This window comes from Trachurus trachurus, assembly GCF_905171665.1.
Source record: "Trachurus trachurus genome assembly, chromosome: 8".
Classification (NCBI taxonomy): Eukaryota; Metazoa; Chordata; class Actinopteri; order Carangiformes; family Carangidae; genus Trachurus; species Trachurus trachurus.
Window position 1 is genome coordinate 24,491,258 of NC_139905.1, and position 17,431 is coordinate 24,508,688.

Here is a 17,431-nt window from a genome sequence, read left to right on the forward strand (position 1 = left end):
CGTTAACTGATCGGCTCACTCCCCGTCCAACAGCTGGAACCGTCCCGTGATGACAATGGACCAAACACAGACACAGTCCCAGTAATGCATTACATGTAACGAAGTCCAGCTCGTTTGTCTTTGTCCATCATTAGTCAAATACGGTAAACGCGTGTCTTCACCAGCCAGGAGGGCTGCAGTGCGAAGTGATGGCATATCTTTTTATCGCTCTGATGAAATGCAAGACAGCATTAATTATAAACGCAATCTATTCATTCATAATTCAACCTAGAGTCCAAACATTGCCTGATCTGACTCTGCACTCTCTGAGTCACGAGTCACGACAGCTGCTAGGTGACTGCAGAGGAGGTGTAACTTCTCATTTCACTCTTGGGCTACAAATATCAACCACAGTTTTAAAATGTACCATTACAAGTTTAAAAAAAACGAAATAGGCTATTATAAGCAAAATGTAAAAGAAAATAGTGGGCAAACTTTTAATTAACGGGTCATAATTTATGTAGTAGCCTAATTACGTGGTGATAAATGTGTTGCTGGAAGGCTACTATTAATATCGATGGCATAAGTCTCATATTTTAACCCTCACGATATCAAGACCTTAATTAAGCCAGGGTTAAAAATCAGATCTCTTTATTCATGTCCCAATTTATTATTTTTATGATGATGGTGATTATTATTATTAGTAGTAGTAGTAGTAGTAGTAAAAGTTGTTTTAGTCATAATTGTGATAGCACAGTGATAAGGAGACAGTAAATTCAAGGGCCCGGGCTCGAGAGAAATATTTGGAAATAAAGGCTAAAAAAAAAACTTAAATGAAAATGAGCTTGTGTCGTTTTTGTTTGTCTGTAAAGAAATATTTGGCTTTTGATAGAAATTGACTTCGAACTCAAATGACAACATTTAACCATATTTAACTCATATCTACTGCATCTATTTCCTATTTCTATGGTACAATTAGGACTGAGATTCCGTAATGCAAATGACGTTTCTGAGAATCAGTGTCTGCTCTATCACCTGAAGTTCTATGGCTCCTGATTGGCTAGCTCAGGTGTGAAGCCATGGGGCCTGCTAATCACATGTACAGTAGGTAAGCATTTTGATGTAGGTCTATCAAGCTGGCAAATAGGGGAGGGGTACGTTTTTCATATTAGCCTATACACACGAATGATAATCATAATTTGCTCTTTATTGTTTTTGTTTTTTGTTTTTTAATTTTACCTCACAGGAAGTGTATCAGAGAAATTAAGGAAAGTAAAAAATATTAACTTAGGCCTATACTTCATACAACTCTAAACAAAATTATTTGTAACAAAGTTATGTATTTTTCACTCTCGCTCTCAGACCACGTTCAGGACAATGATTCCCTCCGCTCCGAAAGCAATTAAAGTGCATTAGAGGTAGGATAGAATTAAAATACTCAGGTAAATTACACCTGCCTCAGAATATTTGAGTAAACACATTTTTTTAACTGCACATAGAATTCACAGCTCTGCTCTGTATTTGTCCATATTAAATTATATATTTCCATCCATTTGAAAGAGAACAATAGTGTTTTATCAAACCCACAACAAGAGTGACAAAATCTTTTTAGCCTCCTCCAACAATATTAAAAGTAAAGTCTACTTTAACAGGAAACTGTAGATGACACGTAGGCCTACTTGCACAGAACAAGTGCAGTGCTCGTCCTGGTGGGAAATTAGCTCTGTCATATTTCAATGAGCTGAAGTGATTATATTTTGGAAACAGTGGCCAATCGCCCATCATGCACTCCCCTCTCACGGGCCAATCAGGCTCCTTCTCGGCGGTACAGTGTCCCTAAAAGGCAGCCATCTTTACTGATGATAACTAGCCTTGCACAAAGACTATCCAGTCTTCCGTGTCTTGCGTCTCTTTTTCTACACACACTGCCTTCATATAAACAACGGCTTTAATTTGTGACAAGAATAACATTCTTCCACTTAACCATTAGAAAATGTTTCAATGACGATGCCACACTCAACATGGCTGTAGTGCAAGCAGCGAGGGGCGCTTTACGTGATGACGTCACGATGTGTTTTGGTTTTGACGTTGTCGCTTCACCGTTGTTACAAATCAACTGGTTTCCACGTTAACTGGCGACTTTTGTTTACAAATGGTGGGCCGCTGCCAGATGCTCCGATCACGGAGAGAAGATGTAGGTGACCTCGCGAATGCCTGAATGAATGAATCTGTTGATCTCTCGCTCCACCTCATTAATCCAAGCATGATGCTTCATGTTGTGCATTACAAGTGTGGGACCCGAAATGCTGGACACAATATTGTGTATAGGATTCTCAAATAAAATTTGAAAAAAAAAAATCTTGTATATGGGATTCGAACCGAGTCTATCACCAGCTGGAAAATGTATGAGCCCGTGCTTACCCATTACACTACACGCTTACAGGTGACATGGTTGCCACAAGATCATGTGATGACTGTTGAGACGTGTAGCCTATAGTCATGGCTGTCAAAACAGCCACCACGGGCCAAATTAACTTGTGACCACTGTTATTTCAATGACGCCGCTGTAGCGACAGGGGGCAAGCTTGCATTGAAAAACATTTTACGATGAATAAGACCAAGTCTGGTGAAGATGGTCGTGGAATTTGTCACAAGATCATAGAATTAGCCTACTGTTGAGATAAAAATGATGTGCCTGTAACTCTGAGAATAAGTTGACGGAGGCAGAGATATTCTTCAAGTATGTTTTATTCGAGACGAGCACTCACTCACAAATAGGGGAATTAACGTCCAGCTTCCCCAGATAGCCTACATGACATACATTTATACATTTTCAAAAAAAAAAAGACATCACAGGACTTGAACCGAGTGCATCACCATCAACAAAGTCTTCATGTCAGAGTGATTAACCATTACACCACACAATACACAATGTTTCAGTATCACAAAGTCGTACATTCATTGTTGAAATAAAAATGTGTGTATTGCCATGGCTGTCAAAACAGCCACCACGGGCTAAATTAACTTGTGACCACTGTTATGTCCACAAGCACCAAATCGCATCTTTCATGCTGTGGGGCATTTAAATGATGCCATGTGAAGCCCTTTGAGAAAAACTGTTTGTGAAAAACGGGCTATACAAATAAAAATTGCCTTCCCTTGCATTACAATTGTGGGATTGGAAACACTGGACAACATATTATGTAAACATTTTCAAAAAAAATAAATTTCATTTTTAATCCACCACAATTGGGACTTGAACTAAGTTCAACACAAAGTCCAAGGTTTCCATGGTGGAATGCTTAACCACTAGGCCTACACCACACACCTACATGGCAAGGTGTTGGCACAAAGTGATACAATCACTGTTGAAATAAAAATGTGTGTATAGTCATGGCTGTCAAAACAGCCACCACGGGCCAAATTAACTTGTGACCACTGTTATTTCAATGACGCCGCTGTAGCGACAGGGGGCTTGTTGCACTGCAAAACATTTTACGATGAATAAGACCAAGTCTGGTGAAGATGGTCGAGGAATTTGTCACAAGATCATAGAATTAGCCTACTGTTGAGATAAAAATGATGTGCCTTTAACTCTGAGAATAAGTTGACGGAGGTAGAGATATTCTTCAAGTATGTTTTATTCGAGACGAGCACTCACAAATAGGGGAATTAACGTCCAGCTTCCCCAGATAGCCTACATGACATAGGCCTACATTTATACATTTTCAAAAAAAAAGACATCACGGGACTTGAACCGAGTGCATCACCATCAACAAAGTCTTCATGTCAGAGTGATTAACCATTACAACACACTAGACAGAACGTTTCAGTATCAAAGTCGTACATTCATTCTTGAAATAAAAATGTGTGTATTGTCATGGCTGTCAAAACAGCCACCACGGGCTAAATTAACTTGTGACCACTGTTATTTCAATGACGCCGCTGTAGCGACAGGGGGCTTGTTGCACTGCAAAACATTTTACGATGAATAAGACCAAGTCTGGTGAAGATGGTCGAGGAATTTGTCACAAGATCATAGAATTAGCCTACTGTTGAGATAAAAATGATGTGCCTGTAACTCTGAGAATAAGTTGACGGAGGCAGAGATATTCTTCAAGTATGTTTTATTCGAGACGAGCACTCACTCACAAATAGGGGAATTAACGTCCAGCTTCCCCAGATAGCCTACATGACATACATTTATACATTTTCAAAAAAAAAAAAGACATCACAGGACTTGAACCGAGTGCATCACCATCAACAAAGTCTTCATGTCAGAGTGATTAACCATTACAACACACAATACACAATGTTTCAGTATGAGGTCATGTAAGTGTGCCAAAAATAACATTCTACAATACACACACCACTTGCCCCACAATAAATTAACATTTGTCAGCTGTGTGTCATGAGCAATTAGGTCGAGCCTAATATGATTTGGGTTGGGCCTAATTGGCAGAAATCATATTTAAGAGAAGTGAACATGAGTGAACTGCTAGGCAACAATGGATGGCAAAATCGTTCAAGAATTGAAGGATTACATAATCCGAAACAAGTTTCCAATGGGCTCCAACAAAAACGAGCGTGGCATTATAAAACGAAGAGCTTCCAATTTCCTAATCAAAGGTAAATATCCTCATCCAAACTCTGTTCCAGGGCTCTCAAGTTTTAAACTTTGCTTGGAGTGAAATTTCTCAGCAATTTTAGCAATTTTTTACAAATGAGAATATCCACAGGCTTTAAACAAGAAGCAAGTTATACAATGCACAGTATAATTGAAAGTGTTGAATGGTGTGGTCACAGCATGCATATGGTTGATAGCCTATATCCTGTGCCTGGTGGTTTGATGTCTTTTCATGGGCTCAAAAGTGTTGTTCCTCTGTCAATTCAACAACCTCACCCTCTGTAGATGGGGAATTGTTCTACATTTGTAGGCGAAAGAAGAATCGGGAGGAGCATGTGGCCAAGGTGGTCACATCCCAAAAAGAGGCTGATCAAGTTTTTGTAGATTTTCACTGTAGTGAAATCGGGGCACACTGTGGCGTTGACAAAACTCACCATGCCATTATACAACGGTTTTACTGGCCAGGCATGGAGGGGGACATAAGGAAATGGGTAAGTGAATATAGCACTGTAAGTTTCTCATTAACCACATACAATCCACTAAATGATTAACATGTGGTAATGTGATTATTAGCATCTATGATTCAGGCACAATATTGTGGTCACTATGATATGAGACATGTGGAATAACTTTATTTCCATTCGTCTGGCAGGTCAGTCAATGCCCAGTGTGCCAAGCAAGGCGGATCAGCCTCAAAGAAAAGTGCCAGTACGTCCCAATAGAGGTGAGGTGATTTGTGTGACTGGCTGGGTTTGCTGGCTAACATTTTCACTATAGTATACAGTGGTTAACCCTCAGTTGTATCTTTCAGGTATCAGAGCCATTTGAGCTTGTGGGAATGGATCTTCTCAAGCTCACTGTCACTGAGGGTGGCAACCAGTACATATGTGTAATGGTTGACTACTTTACGAAGTGGGCAGAGGCCTATCCTCTTAGAAATAAAACAGCAGATGAGGTAACCCATTGTATTCTTGATTTTGTATACAAATTTGGGGTACCTCAAAGACTGCTAACAGATCAAGGGACAGAGTTTAAAAACAAGGTGAGATAACAATGCATGTTTACTGTAGGCTAACCCAGAATGTTTGTCCATGCTCACTTGTGATTCTCTATTGGCATGTTAAAGATTAACACCAAGCTCTGCGAGAGGCTCGGCATAAAAAGGAGCTACTGTTCACCCTACCACCCCCAGACCAATGGGCTGGTGGAAAGACTGAACAGTAGTATCCAAAGGTAAGTTGCATTCATAATGCTCAGGACCACATCACAAGTTAATTGTAAAAATATAGCGATGTTGTACTCCCATCATGTATCTGAACACATTAGATGTCTGGGCAAGCTGGCCAGGGAGAAGCCAGAAAACTGGGACCAGTACCTCGCCCAAACAATGTTTGGCCTCCGCACAAAGGTCCATCATACTACGAAATACAGCCCCTATTACCTAATGTTTGGGAGGGAGGCGAGGTACCCATCACAAGTCCTCAATGACTACGAGGTAAGGACATCAAGTTATTTAAATGTTTAACATATAGTCATAGTGTGTGGGTGTCAATCATGCACTTATGTTTCTGTTCTTGTAGGTAACGGATGACAAAGTTGAGACGTTGGTGGGGTCTGAGATGGTGTGGGATGGCATCAAAGACCTCACCAACGTCTATAAAGAAGTAAAGGCGAATGTCGTCAAGTCGCAGAGCAGAGTGAGGAAGAGGAAGGAGAACAGGGGTCATGACGATAACTTTAAGGCTGGAGATCATGTCCTCTTAACAAATGTCAAAGAACAGCAGAGGAAGGGGGGGAAACTGGAGAAGAGCATGCTGGGGCCTTACAAAATCATGGACATCAACAATAAAACCGCACACATTCAACCACTGACAGGCAACGCAATAATCATGGCCAACATTGACCACCTCACACACTACATTGAGCCAGAGGAGAGGGTTCCAGCCAAACTTAAAAAAAGAGAGGCAAGTCCCTCTCCTCTGGCCTCAGACAGCAGCCCATCAGTTTCCACCCTGACATGCACCAGCAGCCCAACTCACTCCCTGCCATCTCCAGCCCCAACCAGCAGCCCACCTCACCCCCTGCTATCTCCAGCCCCAACCAGCAGCCCACCTCACCCCCTGCCATCTCCAGCCCCAACCAGCGGCCCCCCTCACCCCCTGCCATCTCCAGCCCCAACCAGCGGCCCCCCTCAGCCCCTGCCATCTCCAGCCCCAACCAGCGGCCCACCTCAGCCCCTGCCATCTCCAGCCCCAACCAGCGGCCCAACAGATCCTCGGCGCACTAATGGTATGTAAATGTATGTGTATAGTATCATCATTCTGTGTTGTCTTACAGTAACATACAATGTTGTTTTCCAGTCATGAACATATGGAGCCAGAGAGGAGAAGTTTTGTGGGCAAGGCTTGGGCCATACAAGATTTTCACTGCTGACCTCCGAAGCCTTGCCCCTGGACAGGAGGTCGAAAGTGAAGTATGTAGGCTATTCAGTCCTGAGCATGTGTGGCAAATCTTTGGCAGATCTGCCTATTAATGTGTCAACTCTTTGCAGATCTTAAATGCATACCTCTGGCTGGTGGCCAAACAGGTGCCACTGAAAATCTTTGTGGTGGACAGCTTTGAGATGACGGCGATCTGGAATGGTAGTTCTCGTGGGCTGCGAAAAGTGAGTACCCATTTTCTTTCTTGTCAGTAACTAAACTTTAGTATCTAAATGAGCTCAGCCCAGAATTACAAAAAAGAAAACGACACTTGCGTTTAATATATTAACATTATTGTCACTCTTTGTAGCTGGATATATCAAATTATGATATATTGATTGGGGCAGTCTGCCAAGGGAGGCACTGGATGCTAGTGGTGAGTGCAGTTTTGTCCAATGGTATACATCTTTCGCACACTTGCAACAGTCATGCACATTTAGGACTCATCTGTATTTTTGACAGGCAATGTACCCACACACCCGGGAAGCTGTATTTATAGATCCATTTGGGGCAACAGCTTCCCAAATGAAAAACTGCTGTGACACAACAAGGTAAAACAAACTTAAATGATTCCTCTTAGTGGGCCAAAAATCTGGTGTGCTAAATGGACACAAAAGCAGTGCCTCATACTTTGACCTCTTAATTCATGTAGAGCCTTCGTTAGAAGATTCATTAATGTGTCACGGTGGACGTGTGGGACAGTTGTCCACCCTCGCCAGCAGGACACCACATCATGCGGGGTGCTGGTTTGTAAAGTAAGTTTTGTAGTCTCAATTAATCCCTGTTTTTGAGTGAGATGGCTTAATCCAATCTGTATTCAAGATGGCAGAGAATATCATGAGGGGGACACCACAGGACTTTTCTGTGGACCCAGAGGCAATCAGCGAAATGCGGCTGGATATGGCAAGTTTGCTGATTGGAGAGTCAGGTATGAATTTGATTGTCTTGCATATATACACAACGGAAGGTTATGACAGTGAGTTAAATAACTTTATTCTGACAGATTCCATAACAGACCTCTGCCACTGCTGTGGGGAGATAAGTGACCACAAAGAAACCAGTGGGCACGTTGACTGGGTAAGAAACCACAGCTCTGCTTCATGATATTGACTTCATTCACTTTGTGATCCTGACAGATGATTTGCATTTCAGATCCAGTGTACATCATGCTCCCGGTGGTATCACTGGGGGTGTGTGGGAGAGCCTCCAATAGATGGGGACTACGTGTGCCCTGTCTGTGTTCTGTAGCCTAGTGGTGTCATTATTTATTTTATTATTTAAAAAAAGAAAAGAATCCTTCCTTTTATTTGTTAAAAGAAATTCTTGCACTCAGTTGTTAGTCCTAAATTTAGGCAAGGGAAGGCAATTTTTATTTGTATAGCCCGTTTTTCACAAACAGTTTGTCTCAAAGGGCTTCACATGGCATCATTTAAATGCCCCACAGCATGAAAGATGCGATTTGGTGCTTGTGGACATAACAGTGGTCACAAGTTAATTTAGCCCGTGGTGGCTGTTTTGACAGCCATGGCAATACACACATTTTTATTTCAACAGTGATTGTATCACTTTGTGCCAACACCTTGCCATGTAGGTGTGTGGTGTAGGCCTAGTGGTTAAGCATTCCACCATGGAAACCTTGGACTTTGTGTTGAACTTAGTTCAAGTCCCAATTGTGGTGGATTAAAAATGAAATTTATTTTTTTTGAAAATGTTTACATAATATGTTGTCCAGTGTTTCCAATCCCACAATTGTAATGCAAGGGAAGGCAATTTTTATTTGTATAGCCCGTTTTTCACAAACAGTTTGTCTCAAAGGGCTTCACATGGCATCATTTAAATGCCCCACAGCATGAAAGATGCGATTTGGTGCTTGTGGACATAACAGTGGTCACAAGTTAATTTAGCCCGTGGTGGCTGTTTTGACAGCCATGGCAATACACACATTTTTATTTCAACAATGAATGTACGACTTTGTGATACTGAAACATTGTGTATTGTGTGGTGTAATGGTTAATCACTCTGACATGAAGACTTTGTTGATGGTGATGCACTCGGTTCAAGTCCTGTGATGTCTTTTTTTTTTTGAAAATGTATAAATGTATGTCATGTAGGCTATCTGGGGAAGCTGGACGTTAATTCCCCTATTTGTGAGTGAGTGCTCGTCTCGAATAAAACATACTTGAAGAATATCTCTGCCTCTGTCAACTTATTCTCAGAGTTACAGGCACATCATTTTTATCTCAACAGTAGGCTAATTCTATGATCTTGTGACAAATTCCTCGACCATCTTCACCAGACTTGGTCTTATTCATCGTAAAATGTTTTGCAGTGCAACAAGCCCCCTGTCGCTACAGCGGCGTCATTGAAATAACAGTGGTCACAAGTTAATTTGGCCCGTGGTGGCTGTTTTGACAGCCATGACAATACACACATTTTTATTTCAACAGTGATTGTATCACTTTGTGCCAACACCTTGCCATGTAGGTGTGTGGTGTAGGCCTAGTGGTTAAGCATTCCACCATGGAAACCTTGGACTTTGTGTTGAACTTAGTTCAAGTCCCAATTGTGGTGGATTAAAAATGAAATTTATTTTTTTTGAAAATGTTTACATAATATGTTGTCCAGTGTTTCCAATCCCACAATTGTAATGCAAGGGAAGGCAATTTTTATTTGTATAGCCCGTTTTTCACAAACAGTTTGTCTCAAAGGGCTTCACATGGCATCATTTAAATGCCCCACAGCATGAAAGATGCGATTTGGTGCTTGTGGACATAACAGTGGTCACAAGTTAATTTAGCCCGTGGTGGCTGTTTTGACAGCCATGACAATACACACATTTTTATTTCAACAATGAATGTACGACTTTGATACTGAAACGTTCTGTCTAGTGTGTTGTAATGGTTAATCACTCTGACATGAAGACTTTGTTGATGGTGATGCACTCGGTTCAAGTCCCGTGATGTCTTTTTTTTTTTGAAAATGTATAAATGTATGTCATGTAGGCTATCTGGGGAAGCTGGACGTTAATTCCCCTATTTGTGAGTGAGTGCTCGTCTCGAATAAAACATACTTGAAGAATATCTCTGCCTCCGTCAACTTATTCTCAGAGTTACAGGCACATCATTTTTATCTCAACAGTAGGCTAATTCTATGATCTTGTGACAAATTCCTCGACCATCTTCACCAGACTTGGTCTTATTCATCGTAAAATGTTTTGCAGTGCAACAAGCCCCCTGTCGCTACAGCGGCGTCATTGAAATAACAGTGGTCACAAGTTAATTTGGCCCGTGGTGGCTGTTTTGACAGCCATGACTATAGGCTACACGTCTCAACAGTCATCACATGATCTTGTGGCAACCATGTCACCTGTAAGCGTGTAGTGTAATGGGTAAGTACGGGCTCATACATTTTCCAGCTGGTGATAGACTCGGTTCGAATCCCATATACAAGATTTTTTTTTTTCAAATTTTATTTGAGAATCCTATACACAATATTGTGTCCAGCATTTCGGGTCCCACACTTGTAATGCACAACATGAAGCATCATGCTTGGATTAATGAGGTGGAGCGAGAGATCAACAGATTCATTCATTCAGGCATTCGCGAGGTCACCTACATCTTCTCTCCGTGATCGGAGCATCTGGCAGCGGCCCACCATTTGTAAACAAAAGTCGCCAGTTAACGTGGAAACCAGTTGATTTGTAACACCGTCAACCTGAGGGGCAGAGACACTAGGACAAGGATTGTTGTCCCACTCAACAGAGGTAAATTAACCTAATACACCTGCTACAGTGTTTTCAACAGTTACTCTCAACACACAATGTTCATATGGCGCATTTATATTATGTTTCTTCGGAAATTATGTTAACACACAAGTTACTCGCCAACTATCATGGACTAGCGTTGTTAGCTTGTAGCTACAGTAAAGTTACTCAACGCAGCACAGGTTAGCTGAGCTAGCCTAGCTTGGCTACACACCAAACCGTGGCTGTGTGGACTCAGTAATTTCATTACACATCGCAGTGTAGACTTTGACATGGGTCAATGAGAATGAAACCGACTCAACGTTGGTTAACAGCGACCACAACGAGACCGACATGCATAGATAATAATGTTTCTGAAAGTCTGTAATGGACCACTATCCACCATGGACCACCAGTTGAACATTACTGTCATGACTTCCCCTGCAAGCTGCTATCTGCATGCCTTCTTTTCTATGTAATACACCAGCTCAGTCAGTTACTGTGTCTCTGATTTGTAGACTTATTTCCGCCATGGCATTGAGAAACGCTGTGTGTCGTCTCTTGGTCAACCCCCAGAGATGTGCCATCATCTCAGCCTCCAGAGCACAGGGAACTGCTGCACCTGCCAGATGGGGTTAGTACAGTGACACCATGCCAGCACAAAGGAAGGCAGTTAATCACCATTGGTGTTTGGTGGTCATAACATCTTCTTCTTCTTTTTTTCTTAAGTATGACCACAAGCTGACTTATCCAAAGAATTTCAAGTGGTTGCATGTATTTGGAAAGAGACTTAACAAACCAAATATATACAGATGCTGTAGTTACAGCTAATGTCTTCAAATGCAAATGGTAACAATAAAATTCACTTTAATCATCTTCTTTTTTGTGTATTATGTCTTTGGTCTTGGCTTGAAAACACCCAAGGGGAGAAAGGGGGGTAGAATTTATAAACAACCTTTTTTGGAGCACAAATGCATAATTATTTGAAAACAATTGAGGAAATGTAACTAAATGTACATGTACAATGACGGTGCTCCTATTTCCGTGTCATGCTTTATCTTCCTACTTGTATTTTTGTGATATTTATTACATCCAATACTACTGATGAATTATGTCTTGTATAACATGTATAATTTTACTGCTTTGTATTTTCACAGATGCAGAAAAGACAGAGAAGAAGTCTAAAGCACGTAGGTGTTTATACAATTTTGAAACTGAATCTCTTTTCTGGAAGTTATTTTAAACTCTGGTTTTAAGGGTTTTGTACTGTGATTCATAATTTCTGACAGCTAAAGTCCAGTTCAACTGGCGCGATGCCCTGGACCTGGAGGGCCTGCTGACAGAGGAGGAGACCATGATCAGGGACTCCTTCCGGACCTACTGCCAGGAGAAACTCATGCCTCGTATCCTGATGGCAAACAGAAATGAAGGTGAGAAACTCAAGGCGGATCTTGATTAATTTCTTTTTCTTTTTTTGTTCGAGCATAATGTCTGTGAGTCTGATTGTTTAGTCTAATGAATGTTATTTCATGAGATCCTGACTTACCATTTATGTTAGCGTGCTGTTTGCTGAAATAAGTGAATGCAGCTGCTGTAACTTGTCCTCATGTGACATTTGTGTGTCATTTTCTTTCAGTATTCCACAGAGAAATAGTATCAGAGATGGGAGAGTTGGGTGTTTTGGGCCCAACCATTAAAGGTCAGTATGAACAAGTTCACTACCCACTGCATTTATGTTACATAATCATCTGCATGTGTGTCATCTTGATTGTTTTTGAGAAATCTATAACCCCTCTTCCTGCATTTGAAGGTTACGGCTGCGCTGGGACAAGCTATGTCGCCTATGGTTTGATTGCCAGAGAGGTAGAGAGCGTGGACAGCGGCTATCGCTCTGTTATGAGTGTTCAGTCGTCACTGGTCATGCACCCCATTAACGCCTATGGCACAGAGGAGCAGAAACAGAAGTACCTCCCCAAGCTGGGTAAGATGAGAATAACAACAGTGGGTCTGAAGTGAATGGTCCGTGATAATGATATGTTTATTCTGTTCAGATGAGCTCTTGGTTTATTCCTGGGTTGTAATGTCTGTCCCTCACAGCTCGTGGAGAGATCCTGGGTTGCTTCGGCTTGACTGAGCCAAATCATGGCAGTGACCCCGGCAGCATGGAAACCAAAGCCAAATACAATCCGTCCAGTCGCACATACACCCTCACTGGCTCGAAGACCTGGTGAGTAGTTTGGAAAGTGCCAGAGAAGCTTTCTGAGAAAATGTCTTTGATTCATATCAGAGGAAGTTGTGGGTTAGGGTTAAATTTCACAGATAAAAAGTAAATATAGTGAATGAAACCACAGATCAGTATCATGCAGCAGCACAAACTGCAGCCTCCAGATTAATGCTACAGTTAGATCAACACCTTTCTACGGCATCAACATAAAACCTTAATGAAGGGAGGATCTATTACACGACTGTTTTATTAGACTGCATAAGTTTTAACTGGTGTACCTATTCATTTGGCAGCTGTGTATTATATATAACACAAATGTGATATTTTGGGATCATCTGTTTACTCACCTCCAATCTTGTTACATAATGATACCTGACTGTATGTCATGTAGGATTTATAAATAGGTTATTTATCAAAGCAGAGTGCAGATTCACAGCAGCAACAGTAGAGAACACAGTGGCAAGATTAACAGTGAGAGTCCAATTTAATCATAGTTCAGCCAACATGTCTGTGATGTGTGATCACTTGAATAATAATGATTGCTCGCACAGTTACATAACGTGTCTGATGGGGTCAGATTTTAGTTTCACCCAGTGTTTCTGACTGTATCTAGTCACAAAGAATAATAAGAAATGAAGAAAACCAAATGGTGCACAACAGCCCTGTGGCCTTTCAGAGAGCTCAGTTATATGTTGTGTCTTTCTGTGTCACCAGATTTTTTCTTAAAAATCTGTGTGTAACGTTCAAGGTTTTTGTGGCACAGGACTTGATATGTCATCAGGTTTCCACAAGGTGGAGCTCTTCACAGTGAAGGTTTGGTATAAAACTCATATAAGCAAACCAGGATGGGGAAGAGTCCACTTTTCTATTTTTAATCAAATTCATAACTTAAATATGTTTCTGACAGCAGTACTGACTGTCGCACTGCACCGTTACAATGTATCAATGGTTACTGAGAAAATGAGGCCCACCGTTCGTACAATAATGTTTCTCTCTTTTCCCCCCCTTCCAGGATCACTAACTCTCCAGTAGCAGACATTGCAGTGGTCTGGGCTAAATGTGACGATGGGAAGGTGCGTGGCTTCATCTTGGAGCGCGGCATGAAGGGCCTGGCCACACCTAAGATCGAGGGGAAGTTCTCCCTGAGAGCTTCCGCCACCGGCATGATCGTCATGGACGAGGTGGAGGTTCCTGAGGAGAACCTGCTGCCCAAAGTCTCTGGCCTGGCGGTGAGTGAGTAAATGTGATAGTTAAAGGGATAGTTAACCCTAGAATGATATTTCGCTCATTATCTACTCACCCTCATGTTGACTAAGGGCTGGAAGAATTATCAGAGTCCACCGTCCCTTCTCTGAGTTACAGGGGGTCTCGGCGTAGCAGTGAATTTCAATGCAACGGTTGCAAAGGGACACCGGAGCTCTTCGTAAAAAAACACGCACAAAAAAACATCCAAATACCTCCATGATGCTCGTATGTAATGTCCGTCTTGTGCTGAAGCCCCAAATTGCGTAATTGTCCCGAAAAAAAATTAAATAAGTCTATATTTTAAGCTTGTTTGTAGCGGAAGCTTCTCGTCTTCTTCTTCTTCTCCTCTTCCTGGTCCGTCCAAATATCGCGTGATTCGTAGTAACCGCACTGACGCCGGCGCAAATCACGTGATATTTGGACGGACCAGGAAGAGGAGAAGAAGAAGAAGACGAGAAGCTTCCGCTACAAACAAGCTTAAAATATAGACTAATTCTTCCAGCCCTTAGTCAACATGAGGGTGAGTAGATAATGAGCGAAATATCATTCTAGGGTGAACTATCCCTTTAACTACGTGACTTGTTACAAGTGAAAATGGAGGCTCTCTACCTTCCACCTGGCATTTCATGGCTGAAAACTCTCCTCTCTGCGGCACCGCAACACAAACACACTCTGTAACCCCGTAATCGTTTGTTTATGACAGTTAAGACTACACAGACAGACACGTCATAACATCGTATATGTTATATAACGTTATCCACCGGTCCATGTATTGATTTTTCGCTGGCTCCGTTGTAAACAAATACACATGACCAGGCGGAGGGTTAGCAAAACAGAGAAAAGGCGACCGGACTTGCATAGTTCCTCTTTAATAAACAGACTTGTAGACCACACACAGAGGTAGTCATCCATCACATTCCCTTTGTTTGTTTCAGGGTCCGTTTGGCTGCTTGAACAACGCCCGTTATGGTATCGCGTGGGGAGCTCTGGGAGCTGCGGAGTTCTGTTTCCATGCTGCTCGTCAGTACACACTGGACAGGTCAGCTGTCACCGATGGAAATGGACAGATATTTTCATGATACTTAATGGATTTGTTCATTATTCATTCATAAACGTAAGGATAACACAGTGTTGTTTCTCCAAACCAGAATCCAGTTCGGCGTACCGCTGGCAAGGAATCAGCTGATGCAGAAGAAAATGGCCGACATGCTGACAGAGATCACCATCGGGCTTCAGTCGTGTCTGCAGCTGGGACGACTCATCGACGAAAAAAAGTAACTTGATCCTCAAACTGAGGTTAATTAGACAGGATTTTATGCCTGTCCATCCAACCACAAAGTCACTCTGACCTCTCGCTCTGAGGGTGAAGGAAATGGTTTTCCCTTCAGTGGACTAAGTGCACTCAATACACCACATAGAGCTAACACTGAGTCAGCACTAAGTGATCAGGAACTGTTAGAGTAATGACAATGATCTATCATGCTCAGTTTTACCACCTTAAACACACACACACAGATGAAAAAACATCAGACCCTAATTACAGTAAGAACTGCAGAAACAAACATGGTGTTTCCTCAACAGAGCCGCTCCAGAGATGATATCCATGCTCAAGAGAAATAGCTGCGGTAAATCCCTGGACATCGCCAGGCAGGCCAGAGACATGCTGGGAGGAAACGGCATCGCAGACGAGTACCACATCATCCGCCACGTCATGAACCTGGAGGCTGTCAACACATACGAAGGTGAGGAGGAGGAGGAGGAGGAGGAGGGAGCAGTAAACACTGAGTTTAAAGTTGGCTGTAGTTCCACATTGACTTGCATGTGTATGTTAAATAATATGGTGAATGATACACATAATGTATAAAATATGAATAGGGCTGCAGCTGCACTGTTTAATATGTGCTGTCCCCTCTGGCAGGTACTCATGACATCCACGCTCTGATCCTGGGCAGGGCCATCACCGGGCTGCAGTCCTTCACTGTGGACAAGTAGATCCGACCCGTCTGCAGACACCCAGCCAACACAACTTGGTCAAGTCAGCTACAAAGCACTTAGCAGTTTTCATATAGTTTGGCTGAAGTGTCATCTACATTACGGCAAAGTTTGTTTTCTCTCGGGTTTGTAGAAAATATATTGAGTGTTTTATTTTGAGAGAAAGAACAAATGAAGTCAGTCAGCAAACTTGTGAAGTGTAATTAATTCAGATGTTGATTTTCAACTTACAGAGGGCTATTTTTCTACTCTCAAGTCACCACCGTGTGGCACTGGTTTCCCTTTCAGCTCCCTAATTTACAGTTGTATAGAAAAAGTAAAATGACGTGTATGGCCTTTCGTTGTCATCCACTGCAGCTAGGTATGACTGAATCGAATGAGGTCAAGGTCCAGATTTACTGCTGGTTAGTGATGTATGAACCGTTCATACTGTAATTACAAAACATAAATTACCATAACTGGTTTGGAATCACCTGCAGAGCTCTTATGTTTTTAATTTGAGCCAATTATGCAAATGTTGTCGCTGCGTAATTGGTGTATTTTACAGTTACAATTGTTAGGTGATTATTTGTAGCACTTTACTGGCTCTAACACTAAAATGTCACACATTTGCATGGTTTTCCAGAGGTCAATAATGTTTATCGGCAATTTAAATGAATAAAAATTATTTAAGTGTTTCAAGTGTGTTGATTTGAGGACGGTGGAGATGGCTCTATACTCCAACTTTACTTTATGCATTATACCTTATGTAACTATGCACCTTTGCTGCCATCAGGGGTCACAAATGTCAGAGTGTCCTCCCCTGGGATAGACTCCTTCATATACTCCTGCCCTTCAGGACGGTCCAGAGGACAGAGATACAACACAGAGAGGCCTCACAGCTTCATGGCCAAAGACAAAAATCAACAATTGGCTAAGGAGAATGTTCTTTTTTACTAGTACAAAAATAACAAATACTCCACTTTCAAAAATCTAACTTAGTAAAAGTACTGAAAAATCAGCACCAAAATACAGTAACACATTTCAGTATCGGACATATTTATCATCACATGATGTTATTTGTTTCATACTGATGCATGAATGTTGAAGCAGAATGTGCTGCTGTAGTTGCTCAAAGTGAAGATAGTTTTGTAGTTCATTCA

General features: G+C 41.8%; 1 protein-coding gene across 1 annotated transcript; it reads left to right on the top strand.

The window, feature by feature from the left end:
• The first annotated feature begins 10,790 nt into the window (after positions 1–10,790).
• On the top strand, positions 10,791–16,966 carry LOC310990529 (glutaryl-CoA dehydrogenase, mitochondrial-like). Its single transcript, XM_083977936.1, has 12 exons — positions 10,791–10,849; positions 11,347–11,462; positions 11,986–12,018; positions 12,118–12,258; positions 12,465–12,527; positions 12,639–12,809; positions 12,926–13,055; positions 14,065–14,281; positions 15,233–15,336; positions 15,446–15,571; positions 15,879–16,039; positions 16,216–16,966. Exons 2-12 carry the CDS (start codon positions 11,360–11,362, stop codon positions 16,287–16,289), a joined length of 1,323 nt encoding a protein of 440 aa, XP_083834062.1. The 5' UTR covers positions 10,791–10,849; positions 11,347–11,359; the 3' UTR covers positions 16,290–16,966.
• The last annotated feature ends 465 nt before the right edge of the window (positions 16,967–17,431 follow it).